Consider the following 17838-nt stretch of genomic DNA (forward strand, 5'->3'; position numbering starts at 1 on the left):
GCAGCCAGGCATGCTGTGCTCTCTTTGTTTGCGGCGGCCGTGATCATTAATAGCGTCTTGCTTTGCTGGTGCCCGTGACTGTCACAGGACTCTGGGGTAGTGCTCCAGGGAGAGCTTTAAGGCATCCCTGTGCCTGTTGTGGATGCACAGAGATGCCTGCTGTGTCACAGCAGCGACCAGAGATCCTCACTCTGTGCTTGGGCACCTGCCAAGACCCCGTCCCAGCCATGGTCCAGCGGCGTGGGTAGCTGGTGTGCCTGGAAATGCTTGGGTAGCTGCCGCTTTGGCAGTCACCCCCGGAGAGCCGTCTGCAGGCTGCCCCGTGTCGCGCAGAGAGCGGGTCACAGTGCATATGGTTTTGTTAGGATGAGGTCAAGTGAGTTCAAATTGCACTAAAAAGCTTCACAGTTCTGTGTCAGTGGAGAAAGGAAACAACAGGTTGCACCTTTCACATCATGGTGAAATAGCTGAACCTAATAAAAATCCTGTTTCTCAACATACATATTAAAGAAGTGAGGAGGGACCTGAATTTGGCTCAAACCTTCCTATCGTGTCAGAGACTGTTGTATGAGGGAGTGGGGAGAGAGGCAGAAGGGACTGAGCTACGTGCTCAGATCCCATGCGGGAGAAGAGCTGTGCCACTGTCACAGCTGCACTTACCCTGCCCGTGGCACGAGTCTGGATCTGTTCATGGGTGGGGTTTGGGTCTCTCTGTGGTTTGCAGCATCTGGTTTTCTCTGGGATGTAAAATAGATGATGCTTCTGGTGAGCTGAGCCAGCCTGCTGGCAGGAGCCGTCCCAGCCAGGTACCTTCAGTTTTAGAGCTGCCTGTGGAGAGGGGAGCCCTCGTTAGCCTGGCTTTTGCCAGTTAGAGGAGGAGTACCCGCGTGCTCCCCGTGTCTGCTGGCCGGGGGTATCAGACCGCCCGCAGGGGAAGCACCAAGGTCTCCAAGTCCCTGGACTTTCTTTTTTCACGGGGCTCTTTGCTCTGACAGCACGGCAGCCTGCAGCAGGGCTTCTGCTCGCGGCTGAGGACTGCGGAGTGATTTTTAAGCATTTCTTTGGTGCCCTGGATCACCGCCCGCTTGGCCAAGTGCCTCCTTGTCTTAGCCGGGAGGATCGCGTCCAGGTTGGGTGTCTCGTGTCCGTGGGGCAGGCCGTGGGGCTGGGGCTGGGGCTGTCGGAGGCGCTGGCGGGTGGGAGAAGGGCTGCAGGGAGGGACAGGGAAGGTGGCAGCAGCACCCTCTGGCAGCTGCCCCAGCCGTGGGTGCCAGAGGGTCCGGCCCTGCGCTCTGGTGACGTCCTGTGGCAGGAGCACCCGGCCCCGGCCCCGTGCTGCGGGCACTGGGTGTCTCTGCCGGGCTCGGGGCCGGACAGAGGGAGAAAGTTCTGACTGGGAATGAAATGTCGCAACTGAGGGGCACCCCTCGGTTTTCCCTGCAAGCCTGGCTGTATGCTCCGCTACTTCTGCTTCTTTACCGTACTGCTGCTTTAATTTGGACCCATTTCTGCACTCGGGTTTTAAGCCTTTGGGCCCTCCGAGGCTGTTTACACGTTCAATTTTTGCCGCCACATACGCTTGAGTTCTGCGAGCCCAGTGCCGCCACCTTCTTGCTCTTGTGTTTCTCTCCCTTCCCTTTTTTCCTGGTGTAATTTCTGCTGTGAGCCTGGGAGCTTTCTGCTCCCCTCGGGGCTGCGCGGTTCCCCAGCGCTTCCTCCGCGCCGGGAGCACCGTGTGCTTCCCGCAGCTCGTCCTGCAGGGCCTGCGGTGGGGCCGGGGGCTGCGGGGAGCAGCTTCAGCCCCCCCGGGAGGCAGCGGTTCGTGAGTATTTCCCGTTACCAGCCTGCCCAGGGGAGAGCGGCTCCCTGCGTGCTAACCCTGCAGCCCGGGCAGCGAGGAGCTCTTGCAGAGCCCGGCCCTGCACCGTCCCAGCTGCGGGTCCCGGGAGCCCCGGCCCCAACGGAGGCCACCTCCCGCCTGAGGAGCTGCCGCCTGCTCTGGGAGAGGAAGGTGGTTCGACGTCCCCTGGGTGCCTGCGCTGGCTCCCAGCAAGCCTCGCCCTGGGAGCGCTGCTGCGTGTCCTCAGCTCAGTTTTGTTTTCTGGTCTAGGTTGGCTCTTTGAGGCTTGCTAGGCAAGCAGCGCAGGGAAGGAAGGCATCAGCCGGGAAGGGAGCCGGGGAGCAGAAACCTGGGGGCTTGGGTTGGAGGGAGTGTGAGAGAAAGGCAGGGAATTGTTAATGTGCATAATCAGTAACGAAACTGGGGCATATACACTGCTCTGCTGGGCTCTCTGCATTTCCATCGTGCCTTTGAAGGGAGGAACTGGAGAGAGGCGATTATCCTCCGGAGCTGGCAGGGGTGAAACATCTCACCCAGTCGCTGCTGATGCTGGCAGCGGTGCTGAGCAGAGGGACGGGGCCCCGGCAGTGCCCGGCCCCGCAGCCCTCTGGGCCATCCTCTGCGTCTGGCAGCTCCCTCCCAGCCTTGCCCTCATGCGGGTCGCCGAGTGGACCCAGCCCCAGGAAGGGAAAAGCACTTGTTGAGCCACCCAGCTCAAGGGCACTTCATTGCTCTGCAGTATCAGGCTGTAATTGAATAAATTGGCCTTGAAGCAGCAGTCACTCGTGTACACATATTAGAATATTCCATTTGACATGTTTGGTTTCAACCTCATTTATTTCTAGCAAAGAGAAGAAACAGCTTCTCGCTTGCCTGGACACCTTCTCTGCGTGCACGTGGGGTGCAGCAGATGTTCTGTGGGGTGAGACTCCCCTGCTCCGGTGCAGGGGTGGGTCAGTGTTTGCAGCCTGGGGTTGGTCAGCTCTCGGGGGCCCTGCAGTCCTGTTCAGACTGGGGGAATCCCGGGGGACGTTTGCAAAAGCACCAAGTCCCTGTTGTCTGAAGGCGAGGCAGCCGGGGAAGGCAAAGGCAGGCTTGCTCCAGCACGGCTGGGGTCCCGAGGGACGAGGGCATGAGGAACCAACTGATTTCCCGCAGGCAGTTAGCCACATAAGTATGTCCATGCCCAGGAGTTTAAGTCACTTTTGAAGGTGGCAGTTAGGTCCTGCTGTCATTAGATATTTTTGAAATGTAAGGTTTTTGTCACCATCCAATAGAAATTCAAAGTGCTCGTTTTTTCTTCTTTCTTCTTTTTCTTTTTTTTCCCCTCTTTTCTTTTAGGGACAAGTAACTAAAGCCTGGCTGGCTTTTCCAGCTGAAATGTAGTTATGTGCTGGGTGTCGATTTAACTGATCTGTGAGGGAGGTGCTCACAGTCTGTGGGAGCAAGCCCTGCCTGCAGGCAGATGTCCCTGGGTACAGCAGTATTGGGGTGGTGGTCTTGAATCCCCTGCCTGCAGCGGGCTCGAAGCAGGCAGGGGCAGGGCGTGCTTTCTGGAGCCGTCTCCATTGTGCCTCTGAACGCTGGCTATCCAGGGGTGGGCTTGCTCTGGAGGACTCAGGGATCTGGTCACTCACAAAGCCTGTTGAGTGCTGGGCCTCTCGGCTGCAGCTGGTAGCAAAAGCCCGTGATGAATGCCACGTCAGCATCACCAACTGCCCCTTCCCACCTTCCCCTCCCTCTCTGGCCACCGTCGCACTTCAGCGTAGGTGGAGGTCAGGAGTCTTGTCCAGCAGGCTAAAGCACCCTTGTGTCAGGCCTGTTCTTAACTGCCTGGTGTGGACAGCATAGGGTAGTCCACAAACCTCAAGGTGTCCCCAAGCCACAGGGTGGAAACCGATGTTTTGATAGGGACGTTGTCTGGGCGTTTGCTGTGGGCACGCTGGAGCTGCTGTGGGCTCTTGACGGTCGAGGGCAATCCCTTCCGGGGACTTCTGCTTTTCCGGAGCCTTTGTTATGTTCCATGAAGCATCACCTCAGACGAGGATTTTGTGGATGGCATCGCCTGTCGGCTCAGTCCAAAGGAGAAAGAAAGGAACGGTCCTGAAATTGCTCTGACTTCTAGTCCTTAATAAGGCTGCAAATAAATTCTGGCTTGAACAATTACCCACCCTAATGTCAGTTTGGACAGGTGATTGGAATCATGTGGTAATCCAGCTGGAGCCGCAGTAACGCCTACTGCTTTTAACATAACGGTTCCTTGAAAACATTGAGGGCTGACCTAGAAGTTTAGTTTTGTTTCAGGCCATACATCTGCTGATTTCCCTCCTTGTTTCCACTGCCAAAGCCCCAATGTATGTTCTAGGTGGGAGAAAACTAGCAGAGTTGCTTCACTGCAGAAAAACTCGCATCACTGCCCACCACCTGCCTTGTACAATGTGGAGACTGTCTCCTGCTGCCTCCTGGCAGACCTCACGTGCGTCCAGCATGAGCAGCTGAGTTTCAGATTCCTTCCCATTCATGTCTGTTCCAGAGTGGGAGTTTGAAGGGCTGCAGAGCTCCAGGTTGCCTCTGGGAGAAGGTGTGGATGGTGGGAGTGGTGTGAAAGCCAGGGTGGTTGTGCGTGTTTCTCTTAATGGAGCCAGTGGGCTCTCTGCCCAGTTCCCTCCAGCTCTGGCTCTCAAGTTGAACGTCGGAGGTTGGGACAGCTGGAGCCAACAACACTGAATAGCATGATCATCAAACGCTTGTAAGCACTCATCACTTGGAGCTGGACTCCCCCACAGAAGTAAGGGTGACCCCATGGATCTCAATGGGAAGAGAGCAAAGGGTGTGGAGGGAGAGCCACAGCTCTGGGTCAGCAACCCCCTTCCTCCAGGGACGGCACACACAAGCACAAGAAAAGCTTCTCTGAAGTTTGTGTGTGGTGGAAGTTCCTGGTGCGCTGGGGTAGGAGTGTGCGACCGACCTCTTGAGACACCACGTCCTGCCAGAGGTTCCGTCTGGAGAGGGTGCACCAGCTGCAGTGTTTCCGTCCCTTGGATTCACTGCGCCCTGAGGTAGCTCAGCCCCTGAAAACTCGTCTGCTAGGAGAGAAGAGGGGATGGTTTTATGCAAAGAATACTTATGGGGAGGAGGGGACCGCGTGCGTGGGGACGGGCTGTCCTGGCAAGTCTGCTGAACATTATGACACTTGAGCCCTGATTGTTCCACGACTGGTTATGTTCACTGTACCTCGGTTGTGCCTGTCTGTCAGGGCCGTTGATCACAGACGTGTAGGGCTGGTGGGATCTGCTTTCAGCCTTTGCGCTAGCGCTGGGTCAGCAGCATCCTGGTCTTTACAGACAGGTGTTGAGCCTGGCTGCTGAGCATTGATAGACCACAGTAGAGCTGGGCTTATTTTGGTGACAAAGTCCTTGCAGCAGCACCATGTGTCTACTCTGCGTCTACTCTGTGTTCGCACTGCTGGTGTTCCTCGTCAGGCTCCTGTCACCTGTCGTGGCTGTCCACAAATACCTAGTGCCATGTTATCCCTGTAGGTGTTTCTGAGGAGGTTATGAGCTGTAAGAGCATTGCCATTTTTAAATAACTTTCAAATTGAACGTGCTTCATGTTGAGGATGTTTTGAAGCATGCGAGTAACACCTTGCTGACTGCACCTGGAAGAGGTCCTATGGAAAAAAAAAATCTTTCCATTTTGAATGTTTTGGGCCCAGGGCAGCATGTTTTACTGTATATTTGTGCGAGTGTCACATAGCAACCAGGAGGAAAGCACATCTCTTCAAAAGAAGGGTCTGAAGTCATTGTGGCTGGCCAGCATCCAGGGGGCTGATGCAAGCTCGGCTCTTGAAACTGTCCAAGCGCTCAAGTCAGCAGCATCTGTCTGCATAGTCATTTATCTATTATTAACTAATTGACTGCTACTCCAGACAAAGTAACATGGTACCACCCAGCACGGGGATACTCTTAAACTTTCTGGAAAATGGGCGAGTGAAGTTTCAGGCGGTTTGGCGACAGCAGTTGAGCGTATTTCTCACGTCCCAGCCCCAGCCAGACTAATTTCAGTAGAGACCAGGACCTGTTTTTGAAGCATCGCAGCGTTGTGGCAAGAATAGTACGGGCTGGTACCTTGTCTCCTCCACACACCCTCCTTGGTCGCAGAGGCTCCGGCATGGCCCTGCTCCCCCATGCCCTTCCTGGCGCTCGCAGACACCTCCCTGCCCATGGATCCACCCGGGAGGGGGAAGGCTTTTGCCCGTCTCCTGCCGACTGCTGGGGTGCACCAGCTCACAGGCAGCAGCACGGGAGCTGGGGGAAGGGACGCAGCAGGCAGTGGTCCGGCTGGGCCAAGCAGCCCATGCAATTTTGCAGATACCCTCGTAGTTGTGGCAGTAATAAATAGGTTATTGAGAAGCTGCTGACTTTCACTTTAAGCTTTTTGGGTTTAGAATAAATACGCATTCGGTAAAACTTTCTAAGACCTTTAGCGGAAGCAGACACAGAATAACAGACTCGGTGAGTAATAAAAGCTTTGGGCTGGAGTACTGAGCCAATGGAGACATCAAAGCTTGTGGTAGGGGAGGGCTGCCGTACAGCTCTATGTACTTCCTAAACCCTTCAGCAGGGAGAACATGTAGTTAACACTATGGAGTGTGACCCTCCGCTGAACCCCGGCAGCAGAGCACACGCTCCAGGGAGCCCACGCTGCCATCACCCACTTCCCCAGAGCTTTGTAGCAGTCAAAGCTGGCTGCAGCATCAGGGGTTGTGCTACGAAGATTGCTTTGCTTGTGCACGCAGTGGTGAGCAGGGGGCTCTTGGGCCTCTGCAGCCGTTGCAAACCATCGTTAGGTTCTAGTTCGGAAGATCATAGAACCTAACTTTAGTCTGGAGAAAAGGAGGCTGAGGGGAGACCTCATCGCTCTCTACAACTACCTGAAAGGAGGGTGTAGAGAGGTGGGGGTCGGTCTCTTCTCCCAGGTAACAAGCCATAGGACGAGAGGAAATGGCCTCAAGTTGCGTCAGGAGAGGTTTAGACTGGATATTAGGAAAGATTTCTTACTGAAAGGGTGGTCAAACATTGGAACAGACTGCCCGGAGAGGCGATGGAGCCACCATCCCTGGAGGAGTTCAAAAAACGTGTAGATGTGGCACTTTGGGACATGGTTTAGTAGGCATGGAGGCGTTGGGTTGAGAGTTGGACTAGGTGATCTTAGAGGTCTTTTCCAACCTTACTGATTCTGTGATTCTATGATCATCCAGGTCAGATGGCTTGTTTTTATAGCAGGAGCTAGAAATCAGATTTACAGCAATGCCTGTGCCAGGTGTGGCTGTAAGATTGGGGTAGCAGAGGACACACCATGAGCTGCTGCCCGGCAGCAGGATCTGTAGGAGGATCTCGCTGGTGGTGTTCAGAGCTCTGCGTGTGAGAGGAGTCACAGCTGGCCTGGGAGAGGAGGTGGGATTCAGGCCCGGCCACGGCTCTGCAGGACAGCAGACCTGCCGGCAGCATCGTGGATGGCGTCAGATAGGAGAGGGCAGACAAGTTCTTCCCGTCCATCATAGCACAACTCCAGCTGGCCCAGTCCTGGCATCCCAGGCCCAGCATCGTCTGTCTCAGCACACGCTGAATGCTTGTAACCAGTTCCACGGTTTAAACCTTCCTACCACGATCACAGCTGAGGGAATACAGAAGTCCTCAGTGCTGCCAACACTCGTAGTGTTTATGTAGGACACAAGATTCCCGGAGTCAGATGCGTAGTGCGTTTTATTTTTTTTAAAATGTTTCCAATTCTTGTGCTTGTGAAAGAAAGTTTACGGTGATCCAAATGCGCTCCAGCAGTACCAAAACCTCCATTCTTTTAGAAAAGAATGTACTGGTGCCGGGAGCCCGGTACCCGGGGCGCTGGGAGCGGTTCCCGGAGCCCGGTACCCGGGGCGCTGGGAGCCGTTCCCGGTACCCGGGGCGCTGGGAGCGGTTCCCGGAACCCGGTACGCGGTGCGCTGGGAGCGGCTCCCAGTACCCGATGCGCTGGGAGCGGTTCCCGGTACCCGGTACCCGGTGCGCTGGGAGCAGTGCCCGGAGCCCGGTGGCGGGGCGCCCCCTGGCGGTCGCAGGCGGCGTTGTGGGCTGGGCGGGGCGGGGCGGGGCGGGCGGCCGTCCCCGGTGGCGGCTGGCACGGCGGGCGGCGGGCGCGGGCTCGGGCTCGGGCTCGCCTTTGTGCGGAGCCGGCGCGGAGGGCAGCGCGGGCGGCGGCGGGCCGGGCCGGGCGGGCGGTGCCATGTCGTACCAGGGCAAGAAGAACATCCCGCGCATCACGGTGGGTGCCGCGGGCGGGGCGGGGCGGGCGCTGCCGGTGCCCTGCCGGTGCCGAGCGCCCCGCGGGGCGGCCGGGGAGCGCGGGGCGGGCGGCGGTGCCCGGGGCGGCCGGGAAGCGCGGTGCCGGTGCCCGGCGCTGCGGGCCGGGCCGGGGCGGCGGCGGCGCGCAGACAAAGAGCCGCGGCGCGGCCCGCCGCTCGCGCAGGTGTCGCGGCTCCGCCGGTCGCCCCGGGCTGGGCAGAGCCGCGCCCCGGCGGGCTCAGCCCTGGCCGGGGGCTTCTGCGGCGGCCGGTGTCCGGCGGCACCCGCTCCCCGGGCACTGCCAGCGTCCCCACCCGGAGCAACCCGGCCGCCTCCCGCAGAGCCGCCCAGCCGGGCGGGCGGCCGGCCGGACCCCCCCGGGCGCAGACCGGCCCGGCACGCCCGTCGCGCGGGCGGGCTTCCCTCCGAGCGGGGCCGGGGGCGCCGGCGGGGAGCGGGCTCCCGCTGCCCTCCCGCCTGCCCGCGCCGCGGGCGGCCGCTCCCGGTGCGCGGCGGGGCCAGGAGCGCTGCCCCGGAGCGCGGGCGGGCGGGCGGGCGGGGGTGCGGTCCAGCGAACGCCTCGGCTGGCCCCGGGGCGTTCTCTGCGCCCGGTGCCGCTCGGTGCCGCCCGCTGCCGCCCGAGCTGCTCTCCCGCCTTGCCGCAGCAGGTGCAGGGAGCGCAGGGACCGCGGCTCCCGCCAGCCCGGCCCGGCCGCGCCGCCCTCCGCGGGGGGAGGCGGCTGGCTGCCGCGTTGTCTTTGAGGGTGCGGGCGGCCCCGCTCGCCGGGTCCCACGGAGGCCCCGCTGCGCTGGCCGCCCTTCGGGGCTTTCACGCTCGGATCCAGCTTGTGCCTTGCTCTGCCGGGTGCAGCTGCTTTCCCCGGCCCTCCCTAGAGGAGGCTGCGTGGGGCTTTCTTCTGGGAAAGCGATCAGGTCTTTCATCTTGTTGATGGCTTTCCGCTGGCTTCGTATCGCTCTTGTTTCCCCCCCCCGGGGACGGCTTTGGCCCCTTGAAGAAAAAGGAAAAACAAAGCACTTGAGCTTCATTATTCTTTTTAATGTACAGATGTGAGCAAAATGCTCCCAAAGAAGCACAAAGATCATTAACCACTGTAAAGAGAAATTCCTTTGTCAACCCAGAGTCGATTGCTTTAATAAGCAATATTAGCGCTTTACACATCTTGCCTTTTCTGTATCCTTAGACCACCATGGTGACAACGTTACTGCTGCAGGTGGGGTTTCTCCCATTATCTGGGGCTTTTTCTACAAGGATCTTTTTGATATGCTTTACCAATATGCAGGGCTTGTTCCCGCTGTTCTGGGATCCAGCAGGAACTTTCTCACCTCAGTGGTAACCAAATCTCACAAGTTGCTTTATTTCTCCCTATTAAATCCTTTCCTCAGCCTGCTGAAGCTGAAAACGCTGCAGGTGAGTGGTGTCTGCATAGCTGATGTTACAGGTAGCTCTCTCCTCTGACTTGTGCAGCTTGGTGGTGACCCTCCGGGACTCCCTTGCCCTGTTCTGCAGCATTATCGTGTCCTGGCTGGGGTGGAGGAGATTGCTCTGGATTTCTGGTCAAATGACCCATGTGTCCTGAACCCATGCTTTGAGGCCCAAGGGGAGCAATGAAGTGAAGTCAGGTGTTGGGTGGTCTTCTCTATTTTAACAGGATAGCAGAAAGAAAATCTCAGCTACAGTGTCTCCCCTGGAACAAAGCCTCTTCTGTCCCTTTCTGCAGATTGTGGCCCCCTGGGCATTGTTTTGATTGTTTATTCCTCCTTCTTAGATTTCCGCCCCAGAATCTGTTCTTGCATGTCAGGACACATAGCGACTGCTGGGGATGGCGGATTGTCAGCTAAGCTGTGCTTGTTCATAGGGAGATTTTTGGGACTGTGTTGTGCCAGTAGGATATAAGATCTCTCAGAGACCTTTAAAGCATTTAAAGCATCGCAGCTGGGGGGAGGTGTGCAGTATGAGAGTGTACAGAGGCTTATAGGAGCCACCTTGTGCTGGCAAGTAACTCACCTATAGATCTTAAAGCTAACAGCACTGAAGCAATGACTGAGCCCGCAAATGGAGGGAGCAGTGCCTTCCTCCGCTTCTGTCACCCAAGCAATAAGCAGGTTTGGCTTTTGTGAAGGATGTATTGGAAATTTGAGTATTTTTACTTCCTGACAGCTATTGTTTGAATTGTCCAGTGTGATTCTGGAGATGCACAAACACTCCCTCCTGGTTCCTCTCGTACACAACAGTGCTGCAGTTGGAATTCGCAGTTAAGTTTCTGACAATAATTCTGGTCTTTTCTAGGACAGCCATTTTAGTGGAGAAGCCAGGAGCATGAGTGAGGGATGCATGTGTTTGTGCGAGATAAATTGCTGTGGAAGTTATTCCCAACCTGAATTGGAAAAGCTATGTGAGACAGTGTGACAGGCAAGCCTGTAGCCATTGAAGGAAGATTGGGAAGCATGGGCATATCTGTTGGTTGTGATATGGAGAAAACATGGGGAGGGGAGGGGAGGGGAACTGAGTCTTTTGGCTTTCTCAGTGATTGCTTCATCAGCTTGGTATGGAAGTGTTGCTCTTCACTGTGCCTTAGGTTGTACACAGTGCATGAGACACCAGTAAACCTGGTGTTACTTTCCAGATGTGTGCTGATGCTGGGATGCCCACCTCAGGAGAACAGTAATTTCGAACCTTGTGTGTCTATTGAGAGACTTTTTATTAGTTCCTTTTCTTTGGTTGTTTGGAGTTACAGTCAAAATACTTCCCCTTCTGCTGTCCCCAGTATGTTCTCCTATCTCTGCAGAAAGAGAGGTGGAAGACTAAGGTGGTGAAATGCCTTGCCCTGGTTTCACAAAATAACTGTTAACAGAGCTGTTGGTTGAATCAAAATCGCCCAGTCTTTGTGCTTTGGTCACAAAAACCTTTCCTTTCCCATGTAGACTGGAGTTCCCATATTTGTTCTTGGTGTGAGCCATGCCCATCCTGTTCAACCACCCTGCCACAGCCCACGAGAGACATCTGTGATGTCTCTGGCACCTCTAAAAACAACGAGGTCTGCATGGGGATGGCTAGTGTGTTGTATCGGGTGCAAGTGGGAGAAAAGCTTCAGCTACTGACTGCACAGATTTTGGTAAACTGGCAGCTATCAGTATGGCATTTCTTACCGTGCCCACAGACCGTGGGGAATCGCTGATGGTAGACGGCGGCTGGCCATCTATCCCTGTGATTCCACAGGGGTTTTTCCATGCTGTCGTGTGGTCCATTAGTAAGGAGGAGACATCCAGCTACTGATGAAGCACCATTGCAATTAGTGTCTCTTCTTTTACGAGGGAAGGAGCAGTAAAGCCATACACCTGCTTCCATGCTACCCTAATTATGCCTTTGTGTTTTGCAAGCAAGGTGAGCACTATTCTTGGATGGATTCAGCAGCTTTCTGGAAGCTGCTGCCTCCCTTTCCTTCTGCAGTGTCACACTGAGAAATGTTGAGACCCCCTGATATTTTGGGATCTCAAATGACCAGGCGATGCTTAAGAGCATCAGGAGCAGCGCGTGGGCATGAGGGAAAGGGTAGTGGTTTTGAAAGCTTGATCCCAAATGCCAACAGGCGGAGAGACAGGGAATGCTCAGCAAAAAGGCTTCCCAGCAGGGCAGGGCTGTTGGGGGCCGGTGGTGATCCCGCCAGGTTTTGGCAGAGCTGTGCTGGAAGGACGTTTCCAGGCTTGGCCTTGTGGGGCAGCGCCTGTGCCCGCAGAAACGGGTGCTCACGAAAGGTACCGCACCGGGGACACGTGGGCTGTCGCTGGCTGCGCGGAGACTTGTTGAGACACAGTCAGCGGTGGAGATCAGGCCGGCAAGCCCGACGGGCCTGTGCCAGCGGTCAGGTTGCGTGCGGCCACGGTCTGCGCGGCACCTTTCGCCCGCGCTGCCGCTTCGGCGTGCCGGGCCCTTTGCACCGAGGCCGGCCCCCGCTTGCCGCGCGCAGCCAGGGGCTGAGCCGGGCAGCAGAGGCGGCTGGGGTTTGGGCCCCGGGCCGCTCGCCCAGGCCCGCGGCGCTTCTGCCGGGCCGGGAGGAAAGGTGCTCCCTGGGGTGCCTCTGCGGGTCCTGGTGCGGGAGGGCTTTTCCGTCTGCTAACAATGGCTGATGACACAGCCTGGCACTGGCTGGCGGGGAGACGTGGTGGGTGTGGAGACGCACAAATGAGCCCTGGCAGGGGAAACAGTGCATTTATTGTAATCAGAGGCTGCTCTGGCAGCGTGTGCTGCAGAAGCCTGTCTATTAAGTCAGACTCGTTTCCTCGTAACTGCTTCATTCTCTTCCTTTCTTGTTCCCTTGCCTCCTAATGTCTGGGTGCACTCCTGAACGATGCCGGAGCCTGTAGATGTGGTGTCATTTGGATTTTACTTATTTTACTGTATTATATCTTTTCCTCGTAGTTGGTGGGTAGGCACCGGCGCAGCCCTTCTCTCTCCTGCGGGCGCGGGGCTGTCTGGTAGCCGGCTCAGGGCAGGCCCTGAGGCAGTGCCCGATCCCCTGAACGAACGCCTTGTTCGTGCTCCAGCCGTTATGGACCTCACAATTTTGTGTACTAACAGAGTTAGCACTGAGCAGCCTTTCACATCTGCCGCAGAATGACCATTTGTGTTTGTGGGCAGGCATATTTTCTGAACTCGCATTAGCAGTTTATTTGGTAATTGTCAAGTGCTGCAGTCTCCTACCCGCCATGCCGCCCGTGCCTGCCTCCCTTTGCTTTCTCTTGTCCGACGCGCAGGGAGGGGCAGGCCGGCGCCCGCGTTTGCTGGCGCTCCTGCACTCTAGTGAGAATGGACTCCAGGGCCTTTGGGAAAGCAAGGGGGGGAGGCTTAAAGGGTATGGGCAGGACAAAAAAACCGGAGGCCCGGTCGTGTTACTTGGTCTGGGCAGGTGGACTCTTTTTTTTTTTTTTCTCATCGTGCAGGCCAGGGCATAGGGGACTGGTTATGTGGGAGAAACTCTATGTGCAGTTGACTGAAATATAAAATGAGAATCTTCTTCCCTGTATTTCTAACCATGGCCCTGATTCTTCCATAGCCAACACCTGCACTCGGCACTGGTGAGGCTGCACCTTGAATGCTGTGTTCAGTGTTGGGCCCCTCACTCCCAGAGAGACATTGAGGGGCTGGAGCGTGTCCAGAGAAGGGCAACGGAGCTGGGGAAGGGTCTGGAGCACAAGGCTGATGGGGAGCGGCTGAGGGACCTGGGGTTGTTCAGCCTGGAGAAAAGGAGGCTGAGGGGAGACCTCATCGCTCTCTACAGCTGCCTGAAAGGAGGGTGGAGAGAGGTGGGGTCGGTCTCTTCTCCCAGGTAACAAGTGATGGGACGAGAGGCAATGGCCTCAAGTTGCGCCAGGGGAGGTTTAGACTGGATATTAGGAAATTTTTCTTCACTGAAAGGGTTATCCAGCATTGGAACAGGCTGCCCAGGGAAGTGGTGGAGTTGCCGTCCCTGGAGGTATTTAAAAGCCGTTTGGATGAGGTGCTTAGGGACATGGTGTAGTGGTGGGCTTGGTAGTGTTAGGTTTACAGTTGGACTTGATCTTAAAGATCTTTTCCAACCTATACGATTCTGTGATTCTGTGATATCAGAATCGTAGAATTCTGATACTGTTGCTCGGTAGTTTCTATCTACATTTCTTGTAGTGTTACTTAAATACATTTGCATCCACGGGAGCTGTGGCTCAGCTGCTTGACCCCTGTGACTGATGGGCTATAAGCAACTGGCTGTGATCACACTTTGCTCTTTTAGGGGGTTCTGAACTTAAAATTACAGTATTGTTAGTGAGATGACAATTGGATAGATAAAAAAGGAAGGACAAGCGCCCTGTGCCAGGGGAGGAGGAGAATCAGTGGCTCCTCAACAGCATCTGTTTGTGCTCGGGGTCCTCAGCCCCAAAGCCGAGCATCGCCTGGCGTGTGCCCATCGGGGAGAGATGCGGTGCAGGCTGAGAGCTGGCACGAGGACTCGGGACGCCCGGGCCAGCGCACACCCGGCTCTGTTCCTGCCTCGGCTGTACCCGAGGAAAAGAGCTGCAAGTGAGAGGTGGTAGTGGTCCCCCAGGTCGCTAGTCAAGGCCAGTATCTTTGTGTGCTGGTCGTGATCTGTCAAAGCTAGCTGTTCAAAGGAGCTGTGCAGGGAGGTCTGCGACCAGCAATGTGCCCTTGCTTCCAGACCCCCCCTTAGACAGCAAAGTTCTGCTAGACCTCTGCACCGGTGTGTTAGCTTAGGTCAGGGGAGACGGGGAGCTGACCCCGGGTCTGCTTGTCGGGAAGGACGGTGGGTGGGATGGGAACAGGGGAACAATTCGGCCACGTGCTTTCCCTGGTGGGAGAGGCTCCTGATCAGCATTAAGCTGCGCTGAGCAGGGCAGGTAGATCCGTGTTACTGGGACGCAGGCTGCTGGTCATCGGTGCAGCCGTGGGAAAGCCCTTGCCTGGGAAGCGAGGAGAGACCCTGGCTCTTCCCCCTGCACCAGCACTGAGCTGCAGCCGGGGTTGAGTGCTGCGCATTCTGATCCTTTCCCCACCCAGTTTCTTTGTCTCGACTGTGTGTGGATGAGATTGCTGTAAAAACGCACACCGGTCTCGGGGCTTTGGCTGCTGCAAGCTGCAGGGACACGGGGGGATTCTCTCGCATCCTTCTGTTGCCAGGGAGGAAGCTGCAAATTACCACCACTATGGTGATACTTCCAGAAATCACCCCAGGGGTGGCGGATGAAGAACAAACCCAGTTCCCTGTAGACGAATTAATTGTGCAAGAGCCTCACAGGGTGAGGCTGGCGTGTGAGCCCTGCTGAAGGCTCCGGTCAGCCGTGGTCCAGGCTCGGACTGTGGAAGGGGGGTGTACTTGCATGCCAAAACCTGGGTTGTGGGCACCGGGGGGAGCAGAGAGGAAAATAAGGGAGCTTGAGAGCTGGAGGGTTGTTGGAGGCGTTTTAAGCAGTCAGGAAGACTGCATATTCTCTGGAACAGCACAATCGGCTTATGTCACCCGAATACATGGTAGCCATGTGTGAGATCAGGCTGTTTGCCCCTGTACTGCCCACAGCCGGTGTTCGGACTTGTGCAGGTGGAGGTAGAAGAGCAGGACCTCAGCCTTCCCAGTTCCTCAGGACAGGGTCTGTTCCCCACAGGACAGTGTCCATTCTCCCCCATCAGTGTATGCTGGGCTGTCCAGGTCCAAAAGCGTGACTACAGGAAGAGCATAAGAGCAGTTCTGGTCTGGGTGCTCCTCCGCTGTCAGGCTGCGCTCCTTCGGAGAAGGCTGCTGGCCGCTTAGGTCAGTAGAAAGGACAACAGAGGAGGTGGTAAATGATGAGACGGGAACGCAGCTCAGTGCCTCCTGGGTCTCGTGTAGACCTGTGATGTTGTGAAACGCCTCAGAAGGATCGCCCCGAGCATCGTAGGGGAGGGACAGATTCCAACAGCAGGTGCATCGTCTTCAGGGCTGCCTGTCCTGTTGGTGGTCTTTGCAAGGTGGTAACAGATGAGAGAGAGATAAATTGTCTTCTCTAATGCAACTTATTTTGCATGGTATTTGGATAAGATTTAAAGACATGCCCTTAGTAACAAACTTGCTCTAAATACTGGTATGTGGCTTGTGCTGCCTGCAGATTTATGTGCATAATGACCTGATGTAGGAAGCTTTTGATTTCTCTCTATATTTTATGGAAGCATATTTGCTGTGTCCCCAGTGACTCTTCTTTGTACTCATTCTGCCTCGGTGGTGTTTCTGGCAGCACCTTCTCCATTCAGAAACAGCCCTACCAGTACGATTTTTTTCAATTCTTGCTCTTGTGCTGTTGTTTCAAGTGTCAGTACAGATGAGAACTTTCCGCAGTGTCGGCTGCTGGGGTGAGCTGTCTGATGCAGTAGGAGAGCACCCAAGAAGGGCACTGTACTGGCTGCTGAGAGGCGCATGTATTGCCTGCTACTGACAACTGCTGTGTTCTTCCCTTCGCAGAGTGATCGTCTCCTTGTTAAAGGAGGGAGAATAGTCAACGATGACCAGTCATTTTATGCTGACATTTACATGGAGGATGGCCTCATAAAGTAAGTGTGGGACTTCTGTAGCGTATTATCTGCATCTCCCCTTAAATCATCTTCAGGTTGGATGGTTATTGGCTTTTTGTGGGTGTAGTCTGTACCCAACTTGCCAGCCAGTAAAACTTGATAGCCCGCTCTGGTTAGAGGCTGAGCTCTCTGCAGTGCGTGTGAGGACATATGTGATTGCCTGATGTGTTTACATAGTAACTCCAGTGACCGAATTGCAGTCGGGCTGATGACTCGTGACACGGCATCCATTGTACAACAAAGCTGTATCTGATTGCACCAGGAACAAGATTTATCTTTGACTCCTGTTTTGCCCTGTGTTAACAGTATCAGCATGAATGACCCCACACAAGATGCCATTTGTTAGCCCTAACAAGGACAGTGCTGTGCTGCAGGTCTTCTGCATCCTTGAGATTTTCAGGAATTGCAGGCAAACCTCTGGGTCCTCCCAGCTTCTTCGTGTGTGTTTCGGAGGTGCAGTAATAACTGAATTGTTTAAAGGCTGCACTTCAAACGTGGCAAAGGTATCACGTTGGGACCAGCTCCGAGCTGGGTGAATTGAAAGAACCATGATAGTCTATACCAGAGGGACTTGAAAAGGCATTGCTTGCTCTATGGTAAGAGGAAAATATCTAGCCTTCCCAGGATGGTATATTTTAAAAATCCAGCAGCAGAGAAATACTTCAAGAAGTGGGACCGTATTTTTATGAGGCTGCTTTTAGCTGGTGGACAAGAGCATTTGTGATTGACTAGTACTTGTACCCAGGCAGGGATCAGAGCCAGCTTCAGGTCTTTCTATGGCACAGATTTTCTGGGTATCCTTGGGCAAATCACTTAGCCTCATCTGCAGCCTGGAGGTCAGAGAATTTCATTGCCTTGGAAGTTAAATGCTCTCGCAAATGAATTCTGGTAAGAATACAGTGAGCAGTTTAAATCCTTTGGTGATGGGTTCATCTCAAAAAAAGCAGTGGAAAGAGCTGCTGGTTTATTTCTGTGAGAACACTGGAGCGAGCAGTTCTGTTCACAGAACTTGTGTTATTCTAAGGAAAAAATACCCTGCAAAGCAACTAAGGAATTTGCTCCTCATTTACCTGCCCAGCGTGTCAAGGAAATCGGAAGTTTTCCACTAAAACCAACTTGTCTTTTATCTTGGTTTATCAGGGAAGACTGAGGAAGGCTTGATGAAAATAGGATTTCTGAAAGAAGAGATTTGAAGGCTGAGTGCTGCATATGGACAGATAAAGGGATTGAGGGGGCGGGGGGCTGAGTGAAGGGAGTCCTCAGGTTCAGGTGACCTGGCCTGCAGGAGGGCTGGGTATGTCTAGGGAGGAGAACGTCGTGTGCTAGAACAGCACAAATTCCAGAGGACTATAACGGTATTTTAGGTTATGAGTAGACGTGTACTGGAACTTTTTAGGTTTCCCGTTTTCAGAAGATATTTTTAGGTACTTGGGATTTTAGCTGCCTTCACTACAGCTTGGCCCTGCTGATAGCAAAGATGTCCTTCAGGGGCGTGAAGGAGACAGTGTGAGAGGGGAGGTCCTGGGGAGGGGAGGACTCTGTCTGCGCTC

General features: G+C 55.2%; 1 protein-coding gene across 2 annotated transcripts in view; it reads left to right on the forward strand.

Moving 5' to 3' along the window:
* DPYSL3 (dihydropyrimidinase like 3) overlaps positions 1-17838 on the forward strand; it is a 43886-nt gene that overhangs the window by 9507 nt on the left and 16541 nt on the right. The window contains exons 1-2 of one of the 2 annotated variants that reach the window (XM_075509758.1): positions 8004-8158; positions 16179-16267. In XM_075509758.1, coding sequence (XP_075365873.1) covers positions 8120-8158; positions 16179-16267 — 128 coding nt within the window. In that variant the 5' untranslated portion in view covers positions 8004-8119. Of the gene's footprint in view, positions 1-8003; positions 8159-16178; positions 16268-17838 lie in introns of those variants that run through there. The other variant, XM_075509757.1, reaches the window with a different exon arrangement.

Source organism: Mycteria americana, chromosome 8, assembly GCF_035582795.1.
Source record: "Mycteria americana isolate JAX WOST 10 ecotype Jacksonville Zoo and Gardens chromosome 8, USCA_MyAme_1.0, whole genome shotgun sequence".
Lineage (NCBI taxonomy): Eukaryota > Metazoa > Chordata > Aves > Ciconiiformes > Ciconiidae > Mycteria > Mycteria americana.